The following is a 20,127-nucleotide window of genomic DNA, read 5'->3' as shown; positions in this document are numbered from 1 at the left end:
CTACATGACCCTGACATTGTTAATTCACAGCCCAGAAGAAAGCCAAATGGTAAAGGTCAGTGGTGGGTTGCCCCCGGTTCGTACTGGTACTATAGAACCAGTAGTAAAACCAGTGGGAGGCTCCGCCCACCGACCCCGATGTCATCAAAACATTTCTGTGCATGTGCAGGAGCTTCTGCGCTTGCGCGCGGCCCCACTACAAACCAGTAGTAAAGGTAAGTAGAACCCACCCCTGATAAAGGTTCCCCTTGCACATGTGCTAGTCGTTCCTGACTCTAGGGGGCGGTGCTCATCTCTGTTTCTAAGCCGAGGAGCCAGCGCTGGTCATGTGGCCGGCATGACTAAACGCCAAAGGCACACGGAATGCTGTTACCTTCTTACCAAAGGTGGTCCCTATTTTTCTACTTGCATTTTTTACCTGCTTTTGAACTGCTAGGTTGGCAGAAGCTGGGACAAGTAATGGGAGTTCACCCAGTTACGTGGCACTAGGGATTTGAAATGCTGAACTGCCAACCTTTTGATTGACAGGCTCAGTGTTTTAGCCACTGAGCCACCGCACCCCTTAAAGCCAAATGACAGGTGAACAGTTTGGGAGAGAGGTGATCTCACAAAAATAGTAAGGCCATATGCCATGTAGAGCTGTATAGGTTCAATACTATATGTCCTTTATTATAAAGGAGAGTACTTTATTCTAGAAAGCTGCACTTTAGATTTATTTATTTTTCAAAAAGTCACATTGGATCTTTATTTAGGACTTGAACTTTTATGCCATATAAATGGTGGCATTTAATGCGCAGCTTTTCACATTCATGTGGAAAATATAGAAATTGAATTTTCTTTTAAAATATATTTACATATACTGTTTGATTTTGGATAATTTTATTAGAAAATACATTTTCATAGAAGGTGGTGGTTTTTTTTTTAATTCTTGAATTTTCCTTTGTAAAGCAAAGTTATAAACATAAACAAGCCCCAAGATATGGGACTAAATTTTCCCTTTTTCCTCCCAAGAAATCCTCTCAAATATCTTATTTTTATTCTGTGCTTAACATGATGAAAAAATCGAGGATCTCTATAAAATCTATATTTATTGTTTCACAGAGCAAAAAAAAAAAACACTTCAGGACCTTCAGCCTGAAGTGTTACTCCTAAAATTGTATCCGGTAGAAAGATTTTTAAATGATTTTAATTAATTCATTATAATGTCCATCAGTACAACTAATACATTTAAAAGTGTGGAGGTCCTAGGCAGCTCATCTAATTTCACATTCACCAACCTGATACTCGGATCCAAATATGAAGGTGGCAAAACATCTTCATATAGGTTACTGTGTAATCTCAGGCTAGGCTTTCCCACTGAATCTGTTCAATGGTTTCATCAGTTCAACATCATCTCAAGTTTTGTTTGTTTCTATTAAATTAATTGATTTAAACTGCATTCCATGCTATTGTCTTATTAAGCCTTTTTAACATTCTAACCTCCAGAGGGGTCTAATTCCCTAAAGTTTCCACAACAATATGCATTAGGTGTGTGCAGCCATCTAGATTTGAAGGGCAAAATATTTACTGGAGCACAAGGATCTAGAATCTGCTAGGAACAACAGTTTGTGTTCTAACCTCAAAAAAAGTCACATAGGTAGGCCTCGGTTACGACTACTCATTCAGCAACCATCCAGCAAAATTACGATAGTCCTGAACAAGGAGAACTTACAACTGGTTCTTAAAGTTGCGGCCATCTCATTCATATGGTCACATGATCACAATCCAGGCACTTGGCAATAGTTGCAGCATCTCGCAGTCACATGATTGACATTTTTTACTTTCCCTGCCAGCTTCCCACAAACAAAATCAATAGGGCAGGAGGTTGCAGGTCACTCCGGTAAGTTTTTCCTGCTCCTGCCAGTTTTTCTCCCAAGAAGCCATCAGGCTGCAAGGAGAGTGTGGACCCCAGGTGAGTAGGCAGCTGACTGCCTTCCCACACTCACACCATCATGCCTCATTTGCCTGCACTCACGCCTGCCATAGCACTCCCTCCCAACTATCATGCTGCACTGCAGTACCCCATTTGTATGCACTTATACCATTAGCAGGATCCACTCCTTGCCTGCACACATGCTGTAGCACTCACCTGCCCGCCAACCTGCTTGCAAGTTGATTAATTAAACTAGCTGTGTCTGGAACTTGCAACTTCCTTCCATCTTTGTTGGAAGCTGGCAGGAAGTCACAAGTCATAGTCACATGAGATCCACACTTAATGGCCTTGCTTAATGTTGGCAACAGGGACTGCCAGGATTGTTGTTGCTAAAGTCACAGGATGTTGTGCTTTATGACTGCATCACTTAGCAACAGAAATTCCAGCCCCAATTATTGTCATAATACATCTACTTTGTTCCCAACAGAGTCTACAGGAAGCACCCACAAATGCCCAAATCCTATTTTCTTCAGATTTGACTAGTAAAACTCTGCAGTTTTCTAGGCAATCTTTTCAGGATTGGGTTTCAAGGACTAAGAAAGAGTGATTGGCCCAATGTCACACAGTTGGTAGAATTAAACTCATTTTTCCCTGTTCCTGATCCAATAATGTAAGCACCAAACTGGCCCTTCCTAATATACATACCCTTAATCTTTTTTAAAAAAAGTCTTCCAAATATCTGTGATTAAAAGAATATTAAACAGTTTTCAGAGAGATTTTATAAATTCTCATGCTAAATAAAGCAATGATGTTTGATTCACTCGAAGTGACATATAATAAAGTGGAACCCTAATGTGTGAATTGCAAACCCAAAGTTACTCCTGCCTTCCACCTGTGAGATCAGGTGTTCAGATGTGCACACAGAGTTATGATGGATAATTCTGTACAGTGTTATGAGGTGGTTAAAACTGGAAACATGGAACAAGCATGATGTATTATAATATAATATGAGCCTTAGTAAAAGACAAGATGTCTTCAAAGTAAGTGACATTTGGCAGTCTGCTTCTCATGTTGAAAGTACCATTTATGCAACCTTGCATCACAGAAACAGATTCAACTGCAAAATAATCCATCTGTGACAAACTAGGTCACCCAAACTGAAATAACGGTTGTTGTTTTTTTTAAGGTAGGGAATGATCAGGTCAGTACAGCAGCTTCAATTTGTACTGTGGCTTGAAAACATCAAGTGAGAGACATACAAAGGAAACAAAATTGAAAGATCAAACTCAGGCAAAGCACTTGGTAAAAGTGGGGTGCAAAGATGCTTTCTCGCCTGGTAAGTATAACAAACAATTGTCCCAGTTAATTTGAATAGAAGAAGCTGCAGATGGGTGGAATTTTTGTGTGTGTTTTGTTTTGTGTTGTACATTTTTATTCCTGCAGAGCAATTGTATTTCCTAAGAAAAATGCAAGAGGAAACAAATCTCTGTCATTCACTCTATTTTCCAAGTGACAAAAACCTTTCCCACTGAGAAAAAGAGCAGATAACCTCAAGAAGCCCAGATCAAAAGAGGCACAACAAGGCTGGAAACTATCCTACATAAAAATCTGGTTTTCCTTTACTAATTGACAAGGTTCCACGCTAACAAGCAAGCAGGGCAACTTCAGCCTAATACATCTGAGAAGAATTCTTCATATGACCATCAATCTTAAAAGTAGAAGCTATTGACTATATGGTGAGATGAAGTCCCTGCAAGGTAATTTCCTAGGGAAAAAACCTCTCTTTCTCTTTCTTCTACTGTCTTTCTCTTTCCATCTTTCTCTCCTTCTCCTTCTCTTTTCTCCTCTACCCAAAAGATCCCAAGCAAGACAAAAGTAGGGGAAACATCAAGAAGGAGAAATGTTCCTGCCTACGCATACATCCAGCCAGGTCTGCCTGAATAGAAAAAGTGAGCATTGGTTTTGGTTTAGGCTGGGTTTGGTTTGGGGTATCATTTTCCCTTCTCCTGAGCTACCTTTCAGGGTTTTTAACCAAAAGTTCTAACCGTTTGATTATAGAGGAAATACACACATCCACAGTGAATTACGTTGCTTATCTCATTAGTGTGGAAGAGCTATAACTCAAAGCTAGTGAAAAAGCTACAGGGGGAGGAAGACAAAGAAAAAGAAGGATGTGTACTGTATTGTTTAAGATTAACCCTGAACTGTTCACCATGAAATACAGCCTTTATTTGAGGAATCAGATTGGTGCAAAAGAGAAGTGATTTTAAAATAAATGTTGGTTTTGCTTCTTACTGTAAGTAAGCAGCAGTGCCATGAACTGTACATAAGTCAAATAGAAAGGGAATTGGGGACAAATACATCACTGTCAATTGATGTATTTATTTTTTATTAATTTCTTAACCCAGCCACATGGTTGATTCAGCATCGTTCCAAGCCTGGATAAATGAGAAGAGTTAGAGAAAGCAATGGTGAACTACTTTGTAAAAAATTGATCAAGAATTTGCTGATATACAATTTGCTTTAGAAAGGGGTGTGGTACTCGAGATCACTTTGCCAATGGATTATGGAAAAGGCACACAAATATCAAAAGGGTCTATATACAGTATGTATATTACAGAAAAACTATTACAGAAAAACTTTTGACTATATAAAACACAATAAGCTATGGGTGACTTTGTGTGATCTTGGTGTCACACAAAAGCAGGCAACAGTGAGAACACTCTATGGAGACACAGATTGGTTCAGGATCAGTAAGCGAAGTCAGGCAAGGATATATTTTATCACCATTTTTGTTCAATCTGTATGCTGAGGTCCATGGAGATTCTCAGTCATCCAAGTTATGGTTGCCCCACAGGTGCTTTTTCAAGAGGCAACTGGTCAGCATTAAAGAAGCTTCTTGGATGAGAAGCTAAACGTCTTCAAAGAAAAAAAAGAAAGTCCAGTTGCCTCTTGAAAAAGCACCTTTAAGACGTGTGTACTAAGGTGATTTGTGTGGAAATTAGAATTGCCTGGTTTGGAAGTGAAGATTGGAGGAAGAACCATAGATAATCTGAAGTACACAGATGGTACAATATTATTGGCTGAAAATAAAGAAGAAAAAAATGATCTGGAAAATCAAGCATGGAAGTGAAAAAGTAGGATTGAGTTTTAACTTCAAGAAAACAAAGATAATGAAAACAGCTGCAGATGGACATGAGAGGTTTAAAATCAAGAAAGTGGGAATTGAAATAGTTTGACAATTTATCTTCCTTGGATCAAAAATTGTTCACAATGGCAGTTTTACACCTGAAATCAAATGCAGGATAATCTTAGATTGCACTGCAATGGTTAACATGAATAAGATATGGAAAAGCAGAGATACTGATATAAATACAAAAAGCAGGCTAATTAGAGCAATAGTCTTCCCTATAATGATGTATGGGTGTGAGAGTTGTACACTAAGAACTGCTGATCAAAGAAGAATTAACACCTTTGAACTGTGATGCTGGCGTAAATTATTGAGTATACCATGGACAGCCAGAACAACCAACAGAGAGGTGCTGAATCATATAAAACCAGAAACAGCACTAGAAGCCAAAATTACAAGACTAAATCTGATTTACTTTGGCCAAGTCATGCATGCAAATTCATCGGAAGTCAATGATGCTAGGAATGGTTAGTGGATCAAGAAAAAGAGGCTAGCAAAGAATTTACTGGCTTGATACCATCATATCTGATACAAAGATGAAATTCAATCACTAAAAGAAGTTGTGCTTGACAGGCTAGCATGAAGAGCACTTGCCTATAAAGTCACCAAGAGTTGGACACAAGTAAACAGTTAAAACTACTACTAACAATTTATTTAATTTTGCTGCAAGGCGACTCTGGGAAGCTTATAACATCAAATTGTCAATGCTATTGTATGTGTGTTTTTTAAAGCCTGAATCCAATCTATTTGAAGTATGCAGGTATGTAGAAGATGATCATCTGTAGTTTGAAAATGTTTAACAACCCAGGATATGACTAGGTTAGAACCTAAGCCTTAGAGCCCTAAACCATGCCACTAAATATTTAATCATTCAGTGACCTATCAAGGAAGTTGGATTTTTACAGGAAGGATCCATGTCTTTGAGCACATACATCAACCCTTACATAAGAATTGTCGTTAGGTCCTAGATATTGTTTTGTAAGAAAAATTGGAAGGGATCCTCAAATGAAGTAGCAGAAGCAAAAGATTTCTGTACCTATCATTATTTTAGGGAGCTCCCATAACTGATTTTTTAAAACTCCCCACATGCCAACACTTCTCTGTAAAATTTACAAGAGCAATTACAGATTGAATATCATTCCTTTATTTCCAGTAATTTACTGACTTATTCTTCAGTCTTGTTTCAAGGCCCTTTCTAGCTTTCTTCAGATTATAGTCCAGAGGCTCACTCTGACTCACAAAGATAGATTTGACGCCACTAGATTGCTAGAATACATTGTTAGGTCATAACTGCAGAATTAAGCTTTCTAGATTGAACAGACAAAAGCTGTTGATGTTCAAGAGAAAAAACGATTACATGAACAAAAATATAAAAATATTCCAAAATGGTTTCTCTAAAAGATAACTCAACAAATGAAAAACAAGGAAGATAATAAATGCCTCATAATACTTAACTAAAGAATGGAGCTGTTATTCCAACATAAGTACCTATATTCTGCTTTCTCATGTGCCCACACACAGAATGTCAATTGTTCCTCATCAATTGGCCTGCTCAGCTGGGAAATGAGCCTTGGAAACCCAAGCTGTCCATGGTTACATCTCAACAGTAATGAGAAAAGGAACTCATGCTGTACCAAAAAAAATGTAAGAACTGATTTGATCCCACATTTATCATAATCTTGAGAATAAAGAGAAAATCGTATGATGTTTCGTTCTGTATATATCAGTAACTAACCCTCAAGATTTAACAGTTAGATATCATTTTTACATTCTGTATAAGATAATGGAGGAAATAGTGATTATTAATTTAATTTTGGAATTTGTACAACAAGAATCCAGGGGCCATTTTGACTCAACTAATTTTTACACGTCCTGAAGTAACCACATTTAATCTTGAATCAGAGAAGGTAGAACAGTGATGGCTAACCTTTTCTGGACCGAGTGCCCGAACCCCCCAAATTCATTGCGTGTGCATGCCCTGAGCAAGCACCCCGCCCCCCCATGCATGTGAGCAAGCCCTGTGCATGTGCGCATGGCCCCCTGCCCATGCGCACGCCCCCTGCATGTATGCGCGCCCGCACATGCACTGCCCCCTGCATGGGCGCACACCCCTGCATTCACCCTGCCCCCACGAATGCGTGGCAGAGACCCAATGACCAGCTGGCCAGCGGGAGGCACGTGCGTATGCGCGGCAGAGCTGCTGGGGCAACGGCTCGCATGCCCACAGAGAGGGCACTGCGTGCCACCTCTGGCACACATGCCATCACAGAGGTAGAAGGTTTGGCATAATTGTTTATCAATTGACCATAATAGTATCATGCATTTGACTAACTGACTCTTATTCTCTTTCTATATTGTTCTCCCTAATTCGATCCCATATTGGGAATACAATGGCAGGATTTTTCATCTAGAACAGGTATCTCCAACCTATGACCCGAGGGCCACATGCAGCCCTGGTCAACTAGTAATGTGGCCTCACAAGATCATAATAAAAAAATATAAATAAAGGGAGTTTTTATTTATATACATGAAATATAGTATATATTTCATAAAAGGCCCAGGAAAAATCCTCTTCTCTCAAGTAAGCCAAAAGGTTGGACACACCTGATCTACAATGAATCTGAACACTGATATGGAACACTACATTGACCCTCTGAACAACTGAAATCTGTCATTTTCTTTGCAACTATCTTCCTTCTTCTCTTTTCTACATATTTCTTAATTTTCTTATGGAATGGAAGAAAGGGAAACACAAATGTAGACAAATATTGTTTACTTTCTTATTCTTCAGTTCAAATTTTATTATTATTATCTATTCAGGTAAACTAAACCAAGAGCTCTGGTCTTCACTGGATGCTTCTTTCAGCAATTAAAAAGCTGTGCAGAAAAGGCCATATTACAATTTTTTTTTAAATAGCGGGGGGGGGGGAAGTTAAGGGTATCTATACCTCATTGTCTCCCAGTCAGAAACAGTTTACATTGCTTGCACACATGCACACACACGTGCACACAGACACACAAAGACACACAAAATAGAAGGAGGAAATCACAGAATTCCATATAATACATCACTTTATTTTTACATTATAGTTGCAAGCCAAGCTCTTTCTCAAATTGAATGTCTTTCAAAATAGTTAGTGGTTTTGTGGATTAGTGGATGTGGTGGTCATTTGTGGATTTTTCTTTTGAAAAATAATGTACATTATTCTCAGGTGACTCAAAAATCTTTTCCTCTCAGCTCTGTTTAACACAGTTAAACTTTTGATTTAAGGAACTGAACATCTGTTAAATATGAAAATATCCCTTTCATCAATATATAATGTTTTTGCAGTGATGTCATTACACAAATCATGTAAATTGTTGGTGTAATGACATCACTACACCGACAATATGAATTGCTCATTAAAATAAATGAAAATAAACTGAACTGTTTCATCCAAACTTCCTCTGATTCAGCAAAATTGTATGTGATTTGGGGAGGATGTCCAGAGTTAAAATTTGTCCATTGCATCCAAAGTCTGCTAAATATGGGTTTGTTCAATAAATGTTTTACTGAATTGTCAATTCTGGTAAGTACTGCTTTTCCATTAGATAGAAATAAAGAAGACAGAGTGATATAAATTGAGGATGGGGCAAAATTTGTCTGTACACTGACAGAGAATACAGCTGGGAGAATAACCAAGACTTACTCATCTCGTTTGGCTACCAAGTCAGCCATTTTAGGCTGGTTCTTCAAAAAGTGGCTGCTCAGAACTTTAACATTCCTAGTAAAGGAAGCCCACATGGTTTCCCACAGATCATATTTGTACCTGGTCCTCGATGCCGCTTTTCCATCCATATGTAACAGTTATTCTGAGCAACACCAGTCTGCGAGTCCAGGAACGGAAGGCGAACACTGCGCTCGGCACAGAGACGGGAATTGTAACTGCGGCAGTGCTCTATGGCTTCTTTGTAGAACTGGTCCCCAAGACTGCAGAGGAGAGAAAAAAGACAGAGCACCCATAAAGTAACTCCATCTACCCCAAGAATGAGCTAGCACAAATAGGGGGAAGTGTATGGAGTAACATGCAAGGGATAAAGATAAATGAAAATGTATGCGCATAATGGATTATTGACTTACAAAGGTGGGGTTATTTATTTTTCAGCTTAGGACCAACCCAAAACTTGACATGAGTAATATTGCCCAGACTAGCCTTCAAAGGACTTGTCCCATTTATTTAATACTCGAAATTTTGCAGGTCACTGCAAAAGTCTATATGCTGAATGTGAGAAAGGAAAAAAAGAGAGAGATTCACTCCTTTGATAAGTCAGCTCCCTCAGTCACTTCTTGTCTGAAGATCCTTTAGAGTTATCAGATGACAGACAGTATTGCAGAGATTTTAAAATCACCAAATTCTCCTTCAATATAATCTGCTGGACTCTGTCACTTGGGCAATCTGCAATCACTCCTCCCTTCTTAGCTGTCTCCATTTCTAACAAAGGCTCTCATCATACTTGAACTACAAAAATCAAGGCAATCCCTAGTAATTTAAAGAAGTCTGTTCATCCATGTTTTTGCAGCTCGGATTTGCTATCCTTGACATTAACAGCCACTAGACACTAATTTAAAAAATGCACCTTTAAATTGAGTAAGAGTAGACAAAAAGATATAAACAAATAAACAAAGTGTAAACAAAATAATCTGCCTTCTATCTGATTTCTCCCTCATCCCCATCCCTACCCCAAAAAGATACTGCACCCTCTTTATCCAGAAGCCTGTTTCATTTCTCTATTTTCATTTTTGCATCTCTTCTCCAAAACCTCTGAAAATCTTGTTTCCTGGAAAGTTTGGAAATTTGGCAGCTTAGGATCAGCCAAAGTCTAAGACAGCAACGTAGGGAGAGGAAGGAAGGAAGGAAGGAAGGAAGGAAGGAAGGAAGGAAGGAAGGAAGGAAGGAAGGAAGGAAGGAAGGAAGGAAGATTCCTCTCTCATCTCCCTATTTTTCTTGTCTCCTTGATCAGTATACTGATAGAAAGACAAGGTATAAATCCAATAAATAAACCAAATGGGTTGGGGTTGACTTTGCTAGAAGTCTAGAGTATTGTTCATATATTTTCTATGATATAACCACAGTGAACCATTAAGATAAATTATGATTTAGCACAAGAACCAGATCTGAGGATCAGTTGACATTTTTAGCAGCTTTCAAAACTGGGCATTCTTGTACTAAGTGAAAATGCATCCCAAATCTCCCTGCTGTGTCACCAAGGATTCTGTGGTCCAGGTGGCACAGAAGGCAGCCATGCCGAATGACGCACAAGAAGGAAAAAACAGCAGCGGTCCAAACTGGCTCAATCCGGAGCTGGCACAAAAGAAAATGCTGCCTGAAATGATGGATTATATACCACCCTCTCCAGTTCCATATACAAAGCTGACAGCACTTGTGGCTGAATTTTATTCTGAAGCAGATGACAGTATAGCCAAGATCTACCAGCTACTGGAAGGCTGTATGACACACATGAATCTCCCCCTCCCCCACTTTTCTATATTTCTCCACCCCATCACCCCCATTGCTTCCAGCACATGCAATCTGATGCACCTCTCTCTGTTCAGTACAGCTGTCCTTGAGAGGGCTCCTGCATGAATTACGTGTGAAAAATGCATGTTCAGAACCTTTTTAGGGAAAAGAGGAAGAGAAACAAAACTGGTTTTAAACTTCAGTGCCCATTTCACCATTATCTCTTATTCCTTTAACAATTTCAACCTGACAGGCAATTATATAATTTAGCTGAAGACAAGTACACTTCTTTGTGGACAATTGTTTATGCTGACACAGGCATCAGTCAGCAAGCTGAAAGCTTGTCATTTGAACGAATGGCTATCTTATGCATTCCTTCAAAGGGTGCATTCCTCTCCGGAAGGGAGGGAGGGATGGAGGGAGGGAGGGAGGAAGACAGGAAGGAAGAAGGAAGGGAGAAAGGAGGAGGGGAGGGGAGGGGAGGGGAGGGGAGGGGAGGGGAGGAGAGGAGAGGAGAGGAAAGGAAAGGAAAAAGGAAAGGAAAGGAAAGGAAAGGAAAGGAAAGGAAAGGAAAGGAAAGGAAAGGAAAGGAAAGGAAAGGAACTTCTTTATGAACAACCTGCTTCAAGTTGAGTTTATACTCAGTCTTTCCCGAAACTAGAATATTAACATAATAGCTCCAGACCTATTACATTTCAAGGCTCACAATTTCCATTCAGTAAGTCTTTCCCACTAAATCTGTTAGGAATCAGAGGTGGATATATGCTGCAAAATAATGTGGCTTGCATGATTTTTTTTTAATTGTCAAGTTATATGTACATTTCAAACTAGGTAGGCTTAGAATCCCTGCAATGTTATGCTGCTTCTGCCCTCCTTTTTGAAAATAATGAAAAGAGGAAGTATATGATGCACTTGGATTATTAAAAAGCAAAGGAATCTAACATGGAGGAGGAACAAGTAAGAGAAAGTTCCATTGGGGCTTGGGAACTGAATCAAGACTGAAGGTCTTACGGAGAGAAATCTACACCCAGGTAGAAGACTGACCCCTAATATCAATTGTATTCTATTCTCCATGGAGAAAAGTGGAAGTAATGTTTACTGCCTTTCCTTCTACGATGATAACAAATCTCTGAATCCAAAAAGAAGACTTGCAACAAGGGATCCTGCTGCCATCTTGTCTGAGCCAATTCTCTTCAATGGATGAAAGCCAGAAAGCCACCCTCGAAATGGAAATCATGGCTGAAGGAGAGCCTCTCAGACAAGAGCCTTTCTTATCAAATTCAGCCACATTTGCCATCTGTGCTTTCTCTGATGAATGTGGGAGATGGTTGAAACAGAGCCACGTACATTACACTCTAGCTGGAATCCATGAGCACTGTAGTAGCCAATTTCTGCCATGTCTTGCTTCCCTTTTCCAAAAAGAAAAGGTGAGGGTCTGATTTGATCCAGCTGGGGTATGGTAAACTTTCAGCACTGTATGGTGGAAGAAGAGGGGTTCTGTGAAATCTTGCAACCCTTACCCCAGCCCTGAAGTGGAATTAGGCTAATTTACTACTCAGAATGAGATGGTAGCCAGCAGATATCTACCCTGATACCTTTAATAGTGGTGAAAAACCTCTTAATTGGATACATAATAGTTATGTAGGAATGAGAGAGGAGAACCACAGAGTAGTCAACCACCATATGTAAAAAATATCTCAGCCCAAGATAAGCAAAAGGAAAGCATAGGAAGCATCTCAGAACGGACCCTCCCTAGTTTTATGGACAGTAAAAGTACAGGAGGGGACATACGATATCAGACATGCAAGATTTTGTTACTACCATCTTACAATAAAGGTAGTGTTACTATTCATGGTTAGTGCTTCTTGTCTGAGCTACTTCAAAGGGCTGACAGATACCTGGCTCTCTTGTCTTGTTATGTTTACCAGTGAGCAGCTCAGAGAAGAGAACTAAGCAGAGATATACTTTACCCACATCAGTCTCATTGTCAAGAAAACTGTTGGACTGGGCAACCCAACCATGCCTTGGAGGAAGGAGGAAAGTGAGTTACATGCAGCCCCTTGAGCTCTTGGAGGACAGACTGGATATAATTCTAACAAACAAATGAGAGGAAAAGGTGAAACTGAAAGAGAAAGGGTGTTGTATGGGAAAAGATGTGTTGACTGTGGAAAGCAGTGATGAAAAGATGCACTAGGAGAAAGCAAAAGATGAGGAACTACAATTTAGCCTTGCCTGGGAGATGCCATTGTCAGCATCAATAAGAAGCTCCCTTCCATGATCTCTAAACAGACAGGCTGTGTTCAATGAAATAAAGCAAAAAAAAAAAAATCCATACACTGTCAGGACATTCTAAAAAAGAAAAGTGACTAGTTAGCGCTTTAACAGACTATACAGGGACAAAGAAAGGACTCACTGAGAAGGAAGGACTCACTGGAGAAGAGCCTAAAGCTGGGAAAGATTGAGGGCAAAAGAAGAAGGGGGCGGCAGAAAATGAGGTGGCTGGATGGAGTCACTGAAGCAGTAGACGTGAGCCTAAATGAACTCCGGGGGATGGTAGAGGACAGGAAGGCATGGAGGAACGTTGTCCATGGGGTTGCGATGGTTCGGACACGACTTCACAACTAACAACAACAACAATAGGGACAAAGAGCCTTTGTACGCGTGAAAATGTAAAGTTTAATCATATAACGCAAAAGCACAAGTTAAATCAATAAGAAAGAGACTCATAATGCTATGTGTCTGTATAAGCACTGTAAGCATCCTGATGCTACATTAGCAGTATTGCAGGCTAATTCTTGGAGTACAGATCCAATTATCATTATGCATTAAATATTTTTCCCTTTACCTATGAACCGTGGTGGCACAGTACAGTATTGCAGGCTAATTCAGCTCACAGCCAGGAGTTTGAACCTGACTGGGTTCAAGGTTGACTCAGCCTTCCATCCTTCAAGGTTGGTAAAATGAGAACCCAGATTGAGAACCCAAGATGCTGACTCTGTGTAAATGCTGTAAAGCACTATGAAGCGGTATAAAAGTCTAAATGCTATTGCTATGGCTATTTACTCATGAAGCACAGGTTCACAATACAGGTCAGATAATCCGTACAAATAAGATTGATCCATCTTTTCCAAGTCAGAAACATAGCATCATATATATATATATATATATATATGTATATATATATATATATATATATATATATATATATATATATATATATATATATATATAAATCCAGATGCAATGCTAATCTTTTCAGCCACTGGGAAATGATTTACCAATTCTATTTTTTTTAAAGCAAGCCACAGAGTAATCACACATAAATACAACCTTGTTCTCCTTTTCTTTTTCCCCCTCCCTGCTTAAACTAAAGCCACCACTTGTGGCAAGTTCCCTCAAAAACTGCATGATAAACAAGGTACCTAACTACCAGGAGTTTACTGTTAACTAAAGCCAAGGGGCAGGGAAGATTAAAGATTAATACCTACTGTTGAATTTGTCTGTGGCATAAACAATAAAGGCACACAAAATGACACCAGAAATTGTGGTAATAATTCTTGGGATTTTCCAGCAGTCAAAGAGTATGGGAAAACTGGTCCCACAAAATGGACTCAATTCCTAATGAAACTACAAGCAAAGCAGCCCAGTTAGGATGGGATAATAAGGGAGAGGGACAGTGTGAAGGAAATGCAAGCTGTGTAAGGCAATGCCAGCCTCCCAAGACAGTTCACTACACAGAAGAACTTCCAAGGTGCCTCTTTAGGCCCCTGTTTTCAATTAAAAACTTGTGGTGGGGAGTGGGAGAAAAGGAAAGCAATAAAACTCAAGCCCGACTACAAAGCCATGACTCCGAATCAAAGCTATAATTAAAGATGGAAAATATGCACATTTTAAATCTAACTCAGAAGGAAACCGAACGTTTTATTTCCCACCTCCCCCTTCATAGTACATTCCACTTATCAGTATTATCTCAAATTTCTTTCCCTGATGAAATGAAGATGCACAATAAAACTCCAAAGAGAGCACGCTGAATGAAAACAAAATAAACTCCCCTTTGCTTAAGTTTCCCCCCCCCCTTCACGGAGCATTCCTTCCAATAATGAAATATGAGCAGTGCCCGTCACTTTGTATTAACAGAACCAATGAAATGATAAACTACAGCACTCCCTTCAAGGGATTATTTTTAGTTGAATGCCTAAAAATAAAACTTAAGTTTTTGAAACTAAATGTTTTCTTTAAACTGGCAGCATCGAAGATTGTTTAAAGTCCAGTTTTGCTCTAGGCAGAAAATACGTTGCAGAAAAATTGAAGGGCCTGGCAGTCATCAACCGATGGCTGAAAAAGTGATTTGTAGGTCAGCAAATAATTTCAAGCAATTTTAAAATAATGCATTTGAAAAAATCATCTGCTCAATTGTCTCCCTGTTAAAACGGTAAGCAAAGTTCAGAAAAAGCCACAAAAAAAGAACGTGCTGCTTGGAACCTAACAGAACAATCAGAGAAGCATGCTATCAATGAGTGTGCCATGCAGAAGTGCTTGTGCATGCACACTTGCACAAGCAAATGGAGAGGACTGCCTGTGAAGCAGCTTTGCAAGTCAGCCAAAGGACTGTCTGGTGTCCCTCAGTGAAGCCTCTCTCTCAAATGCCTTGCACAGCCTTGGGGTGATCATGTTTTCAGTTCTGCTAATTGATAAATAGCTGGGGAATGTCAACAAATTAGGACAGTATTTCTCAATCTTGGTAAGTTTAAGATGGATGGACTGCAACATAATTCTCCTTGCTGGCTGGGGGGTTCTGGGAGTTGAAGTCCCCTCATCTTAAGGTTGCCAAGTTTGAGAAACATGGTTATAGGCAATGTCAAGTGGTTGAACATGGCTGGCATTCTGTTGAATCCAAGCTGGGACCATTGTTATGGGTCCCAGTTTGTCTTATCTGTTTTCCAAACTAATCAGAACTATTTTAAAAAATCCCCACAAAAACGCTTGCCCTCAGGATTATTTACTGACATCACAAAAGAATATTTACAGAGCAAACAGCAAAATAGATAATTGTGAAATAACTGATTTATTTGATAAGTGCTCAGGGTTTTACAGGCTGCAAACAGCGAATATAATTTATTTAGGTTAATATGCAGCTATTGCTTAAGTGCTTGCTAGACTAATGATTTTTACTCTACCAGATTGAATAAACTAAATGAACTAAAGTTATTTAGTATCTACTACAAAGACAGAAGTTAACATGAACTTTAAGAGAGTTTGCTGTAATTACAGGACGTTTTGATAAATGCCATTCCTAGCTGTTCTTCCCCTTATTTTTTTTTATTTTATTTTTTTTGTCCTGATATTTATTATTACAGCAAAGTTTCAAGTACACTATATAATAATATTAGCATCTTGGTGCAGCTGCCACAAAAGAGAAGCCGCTCAAATCTTTCTCACAGACTTACTATCTGACCTTAAGCAAATGACAATATTTTAGCTTCAGATTTTGGTCAGCAAAGCAACAGGAACAATAATTAGAAGGATTGCCAGCAGTGCAGTTAACCAGGGCAGGTCAAGATGGTGATTGCCACCGCGCAGCCAAAAATCCATCTCTTTTTGTAAGCATTGCATGCACAAGACTTGGAGGAAAAAAAGAGAGTAAAGGTTCAATCATGCAGTCACAGCTGCCATCTTGATTCCCTCTCCCTCTCTTTCTCTCTCTCCATTAATTTACAGGCAGGGGGAAATGAGTTCAACTGCTCCATCAAATAATTCATTCCTCTACTTCCAACTTTAATCTATGGCAGAAATTTGTTGGGAGGGTGCAGAGGATGAACACACAAAGGCTTTAGTCATTTTAAAATGTTCCGTATAATATGAATACTGTAACTATACAATCAAATGGATCAAGAATTCAGTCCCTCAACCATTAACTGAGTTTCGAAATTCCTTCTTTTGCAGACAAATCAGATAAGGTTGGCAAGCTAAGTGCAACATCATCTAGCTTTCCTCATACATTTCATATCCAGAAGCAAGCAGCAGTGACACATTCGACAGAAGGGAAGCCAACCAAGCTGCTGCTGTGTGTTAACAGCCATGTAGCAGGGCCAAAATAGAGAGATACTGCCAATATAGTCAATGCTAGAAAAATGCTAACACTTATTCCTTTCTAAGAAATACCAAGAGACTCTTAAAAGTCGAGGTGGCGCAGTGGTTAGAATGCAGTACTGCAGGCTACTTCTGCTGCCTGCCAGCTGCCTGCAATTGGGCAGATCGAATCTCACCAGGCTCAAGATTGATTCAGCCTTCCATCCTTCCAAGCTCGGTAAAATGAGGACCCAAATTGTTGAGGGCAATATGCTGACTCTGTAAACCGCTTAAGAAGGCTATAAAGCACTGTGAAATGGTATATAAGTCTAAGTGCTATTGCTATTAATGGACAGCTGCTTCCAGTAGCTTTCATGTGTCAAGAAAAAGAACTGGGGGGTTCAGTCCCACCAAAGATCTGATTAGAATAAACCTCCAGTTGATTCACATATAATCATATACATTAATTAAATTAAATTAAATTAAATCAAGATTACAAGGATTTCCATCAGAAGGCATATTCCTTAAATAATATGAGAACTACAACCTTTATTGGCCAACTTTGAAGTCACAAAAAATGGCAAAGATATGTTATTACCAGTAGACGAGAGAAAGGAAACTGAAACCATAGCATGCAAGAGTTAATTTTAAAAACTGTGCATTCTTCTCACATCTAGCTATAGAGGTAGCAAGGGAGCATAGTTCCTTCCCCCTTCCTTTTCCCTCCTTTTCAAGAGTAATCTGTTTTTTATAAAATCTATTCTGAAGAAAACTGAAAATTCAAAAGCTGGCACTTTTTTGGTAATTTTTGTTGAATCTATGAACTGGAACAAAGGAATTGAATTAACATGGATGTTTAAACATGATTATTCCATGCCTTTGGAGGTGATAGATCACCCATTGACAAGTGAAAGCATTACTGACAAACAGTTCAATAAAAGCAATCTTTGAGGACATCTATTCTAGTAAAGGGAAAATATCACACTTTGTATACAGAGTTCTTCCTGTTTAATAGACAGCTTGTCATTATTATATGTATAATGTCATTATTATACGATTATACTGGTTTGTTGGACTGCCAGGCAAGGTTTGGTGAACTAAAGATATCCCTGTGAAAGAAGAGTTAATGTAGATGGCAAAAATCAAGGAATTGATGAGTAGACCACTTTCCTGAAACCTCTTTGGATAAGGGAGAGGATAGGAGATTGCCCATATGTGCTCCAGAGAGTTGCTGCTCACCAGGAGACCACAGAACAGTGATTTTCAGCACTTTGGTTTGAGCACTTGAGAACAATGGGATTAGCTAACTTGTTTGAAATCACAAATCTTACTCCCTACTATCTTTCAGAAATTGCCTATTCATAACTTTCATAAACCTCACTAACTATTAGAAATTTCCTATTAATCATTTAACAGTTATTAGAAACCTTTGGAATGAAAAGATTGAAAAGTCATCAGGTGTGATGGATGGTACCTGTGATGGGGGTATTCAGGCTAATCCCAAGGAATGCAGAGAGCAATTCTGCCAGAACTCAGTTCTTCATTTGTTTACACACAATAGACGGAATCTTGCCTAACTAAACCTTTACAACTTTCACCCTAACAGATATACCCTGGGAGATTCTAGGGAGTAGCTATCCTTACTTTCTCCTTCTATCTCCTATGCAGCTCCAGCCTGTGCTGCCTCTTGTCCGGTTTCCCCATCCCACACCCCACATCCAAACTGGAATATGCTCCTTCCTTGTTGGAAAATTAGTGGTTTACTGTACGTAGTCCATCACACCAGCTCCCCTTCTGTGGGCATCATGTCTCACATTAGGAGCAGTGTGATAAAGATGTTGGATTAACAATATTAGGTTAAAATGTTGGATTAAGATTAGAGAGTCCCAAATTCAAGTCCATTCTCAACCATGGATGACTTTGGGCCAGTCAGTCTTTTTTAACTCAACCTGCATTACAGGAATATTATAGAGAGAGAAATAAGAGGAGAGACTCCTTAAACTCCTGTTGAAGGTAATAGGAAATTAATCTAGTTAATAATGAATATCAGTGCTGGATATATATATATTTCATTACTGATTTACAGAACCTTTATAATGGCCCCAGTGGCATCTGTACCAAGGACATCAAAAGACAGTGTAATTGTCATGATGGTACAATTAAATGGTGCAATTTAATTATGTTAAGTGATGTAAGAACATCATAATATCGAATGCAAGTTCATAATTGATGTCATTTACATGCTGACATTATAATGCATATTTCATCATTTCCCCTTCCCCACTTGCTCACCTCCATGGATGCCAGTATATGGTAGACATTGTGCAAAATGCAATACGGTAATTCATTGCGTTTCTTTGGATTTGTCTAGCATACCTAAATTTAAGGCATAATCCAGTCCCATAATTGCATAATTTGTCTGTCACACTGCAAGTTTGCAAAACTGAAAAGAAATTTGTTTAAATTATGTAATTCTGTCCTCAAATGACTAGCTTCATACAGTGAAATAATTTTGGCTTTGCAATATAATTCTCGTAAGCTACAATTATATTTAACAACTCTATAATAAATTTACATTAGTGTAATAATTAGATTTTATTTTGCTCCAGAGTCTGGCCTTCAACAAAACAAATACAAAGATATATTTAAACATCTACTTCCCTTGAATAGTTTTGCAGTAATAGAATTTGATAATGCATAAAAAATACAATCAGCATACATAATGAAAGGCTAAAACCAATTTTAGCAGTCTCATCCAATACATTATTATCACTTTAAAAAATACACAAGACTGAAAATTAAAATTTCTACTCTTTTAAGGAGATTCCCTTTAGTGAGAAAATGTTATTCTAAATTCACCTCTCTCTCAAACTAACATCATTGAATTACACTACACTAATAATATCTGCCCACAAATATAAGGCCATCTCAAATTCTATAATAATGCAGTTAAAAAATGCATCCAGGTTATTTCTATCCATTAGTCACATCTGTATCTGTGAAAAGTAAACACTGGGCTCACCTGTGGGAAAATTCCATGGAAAAGGATGAATATTTTCATCCAAGCTATTAGCCTTATTTAGAACTCTCTAAAAGGATGGTTGCAAACTCCTTGGAAGATAAGAGGGCTGTGAAAATATTTACAGACCTCTTGCATCCTGGACATAAATTGTTTCAACTCCTACCCTCAAAACGACACTATAGAGCACTGCACCCCAAAACAACTAGACACAAGAAAAGTTTTTTCCCGAATCGCCATCACCCCGCTAAACAAATAATTCCCTCAACACTGTCAAACTATTCACTAAGTCTGCATTACTATTAATCTTCTCATCGTTCCTATCACCCATCTCCTCCCACTTATGACAGTATGACTATAACTTTGTTGCTTGTATTCTTACAATTTATATTGATTGTTTCCTAGTATGATTTGATTGCTTATTTGTACCCTCTGACTA

The 20,127-nt window shown here is 38.7% G+C and overlaps 1 protein-coding gene across 11 annotated transcripts in view; it reads right to left on the bottom strand.

The window, feature by feature from the left end:
* DPF3 (double PHD fingers 3) overlaps positions 1 to 20,127 on the bottom strand; it is a 238,132-nt gene that overhangs the window by 110,351 nt on the left and 107,654 nt on the right. For all 11 annotated transcript variants that reach the window (XR_015731348.1, XR_015731346.1, XR_015731350.1 and 8 more), the window contains one exon: positions 8,912 to 9,072. Coding sequence is in view for 5 of the 11 variants with exons in the window: in XM_034417697.3 (XP_034273588.1) it covers positions 8,912 to 9,072 (161 nt within the window). In the remaining 6 variants the exon portion in view is untranslated. The remainder of the gene's footprint in view (positions 1 to 8,911; positions 9,073 to 20,127) is intronic.

This window comes from Pantherophis guttatus, chromosome 1 (assembly GCF_059756535.1).
Source record: "Pantherophis guttatus breed Tessera chromosome 1, ASM5975653v1, whole genome shotgun sequence".
Classification (NCBI taxonomy): domain Eukaryota; kingdom Metazoa; phylum Chordata; class Lepidosauria; order Squamata; family Colubridae; genus Pantherophis; species Pantherophis guttatus.
This window is presented reverse-complemented; position numbering and strand designations above follow the sequence as displayed.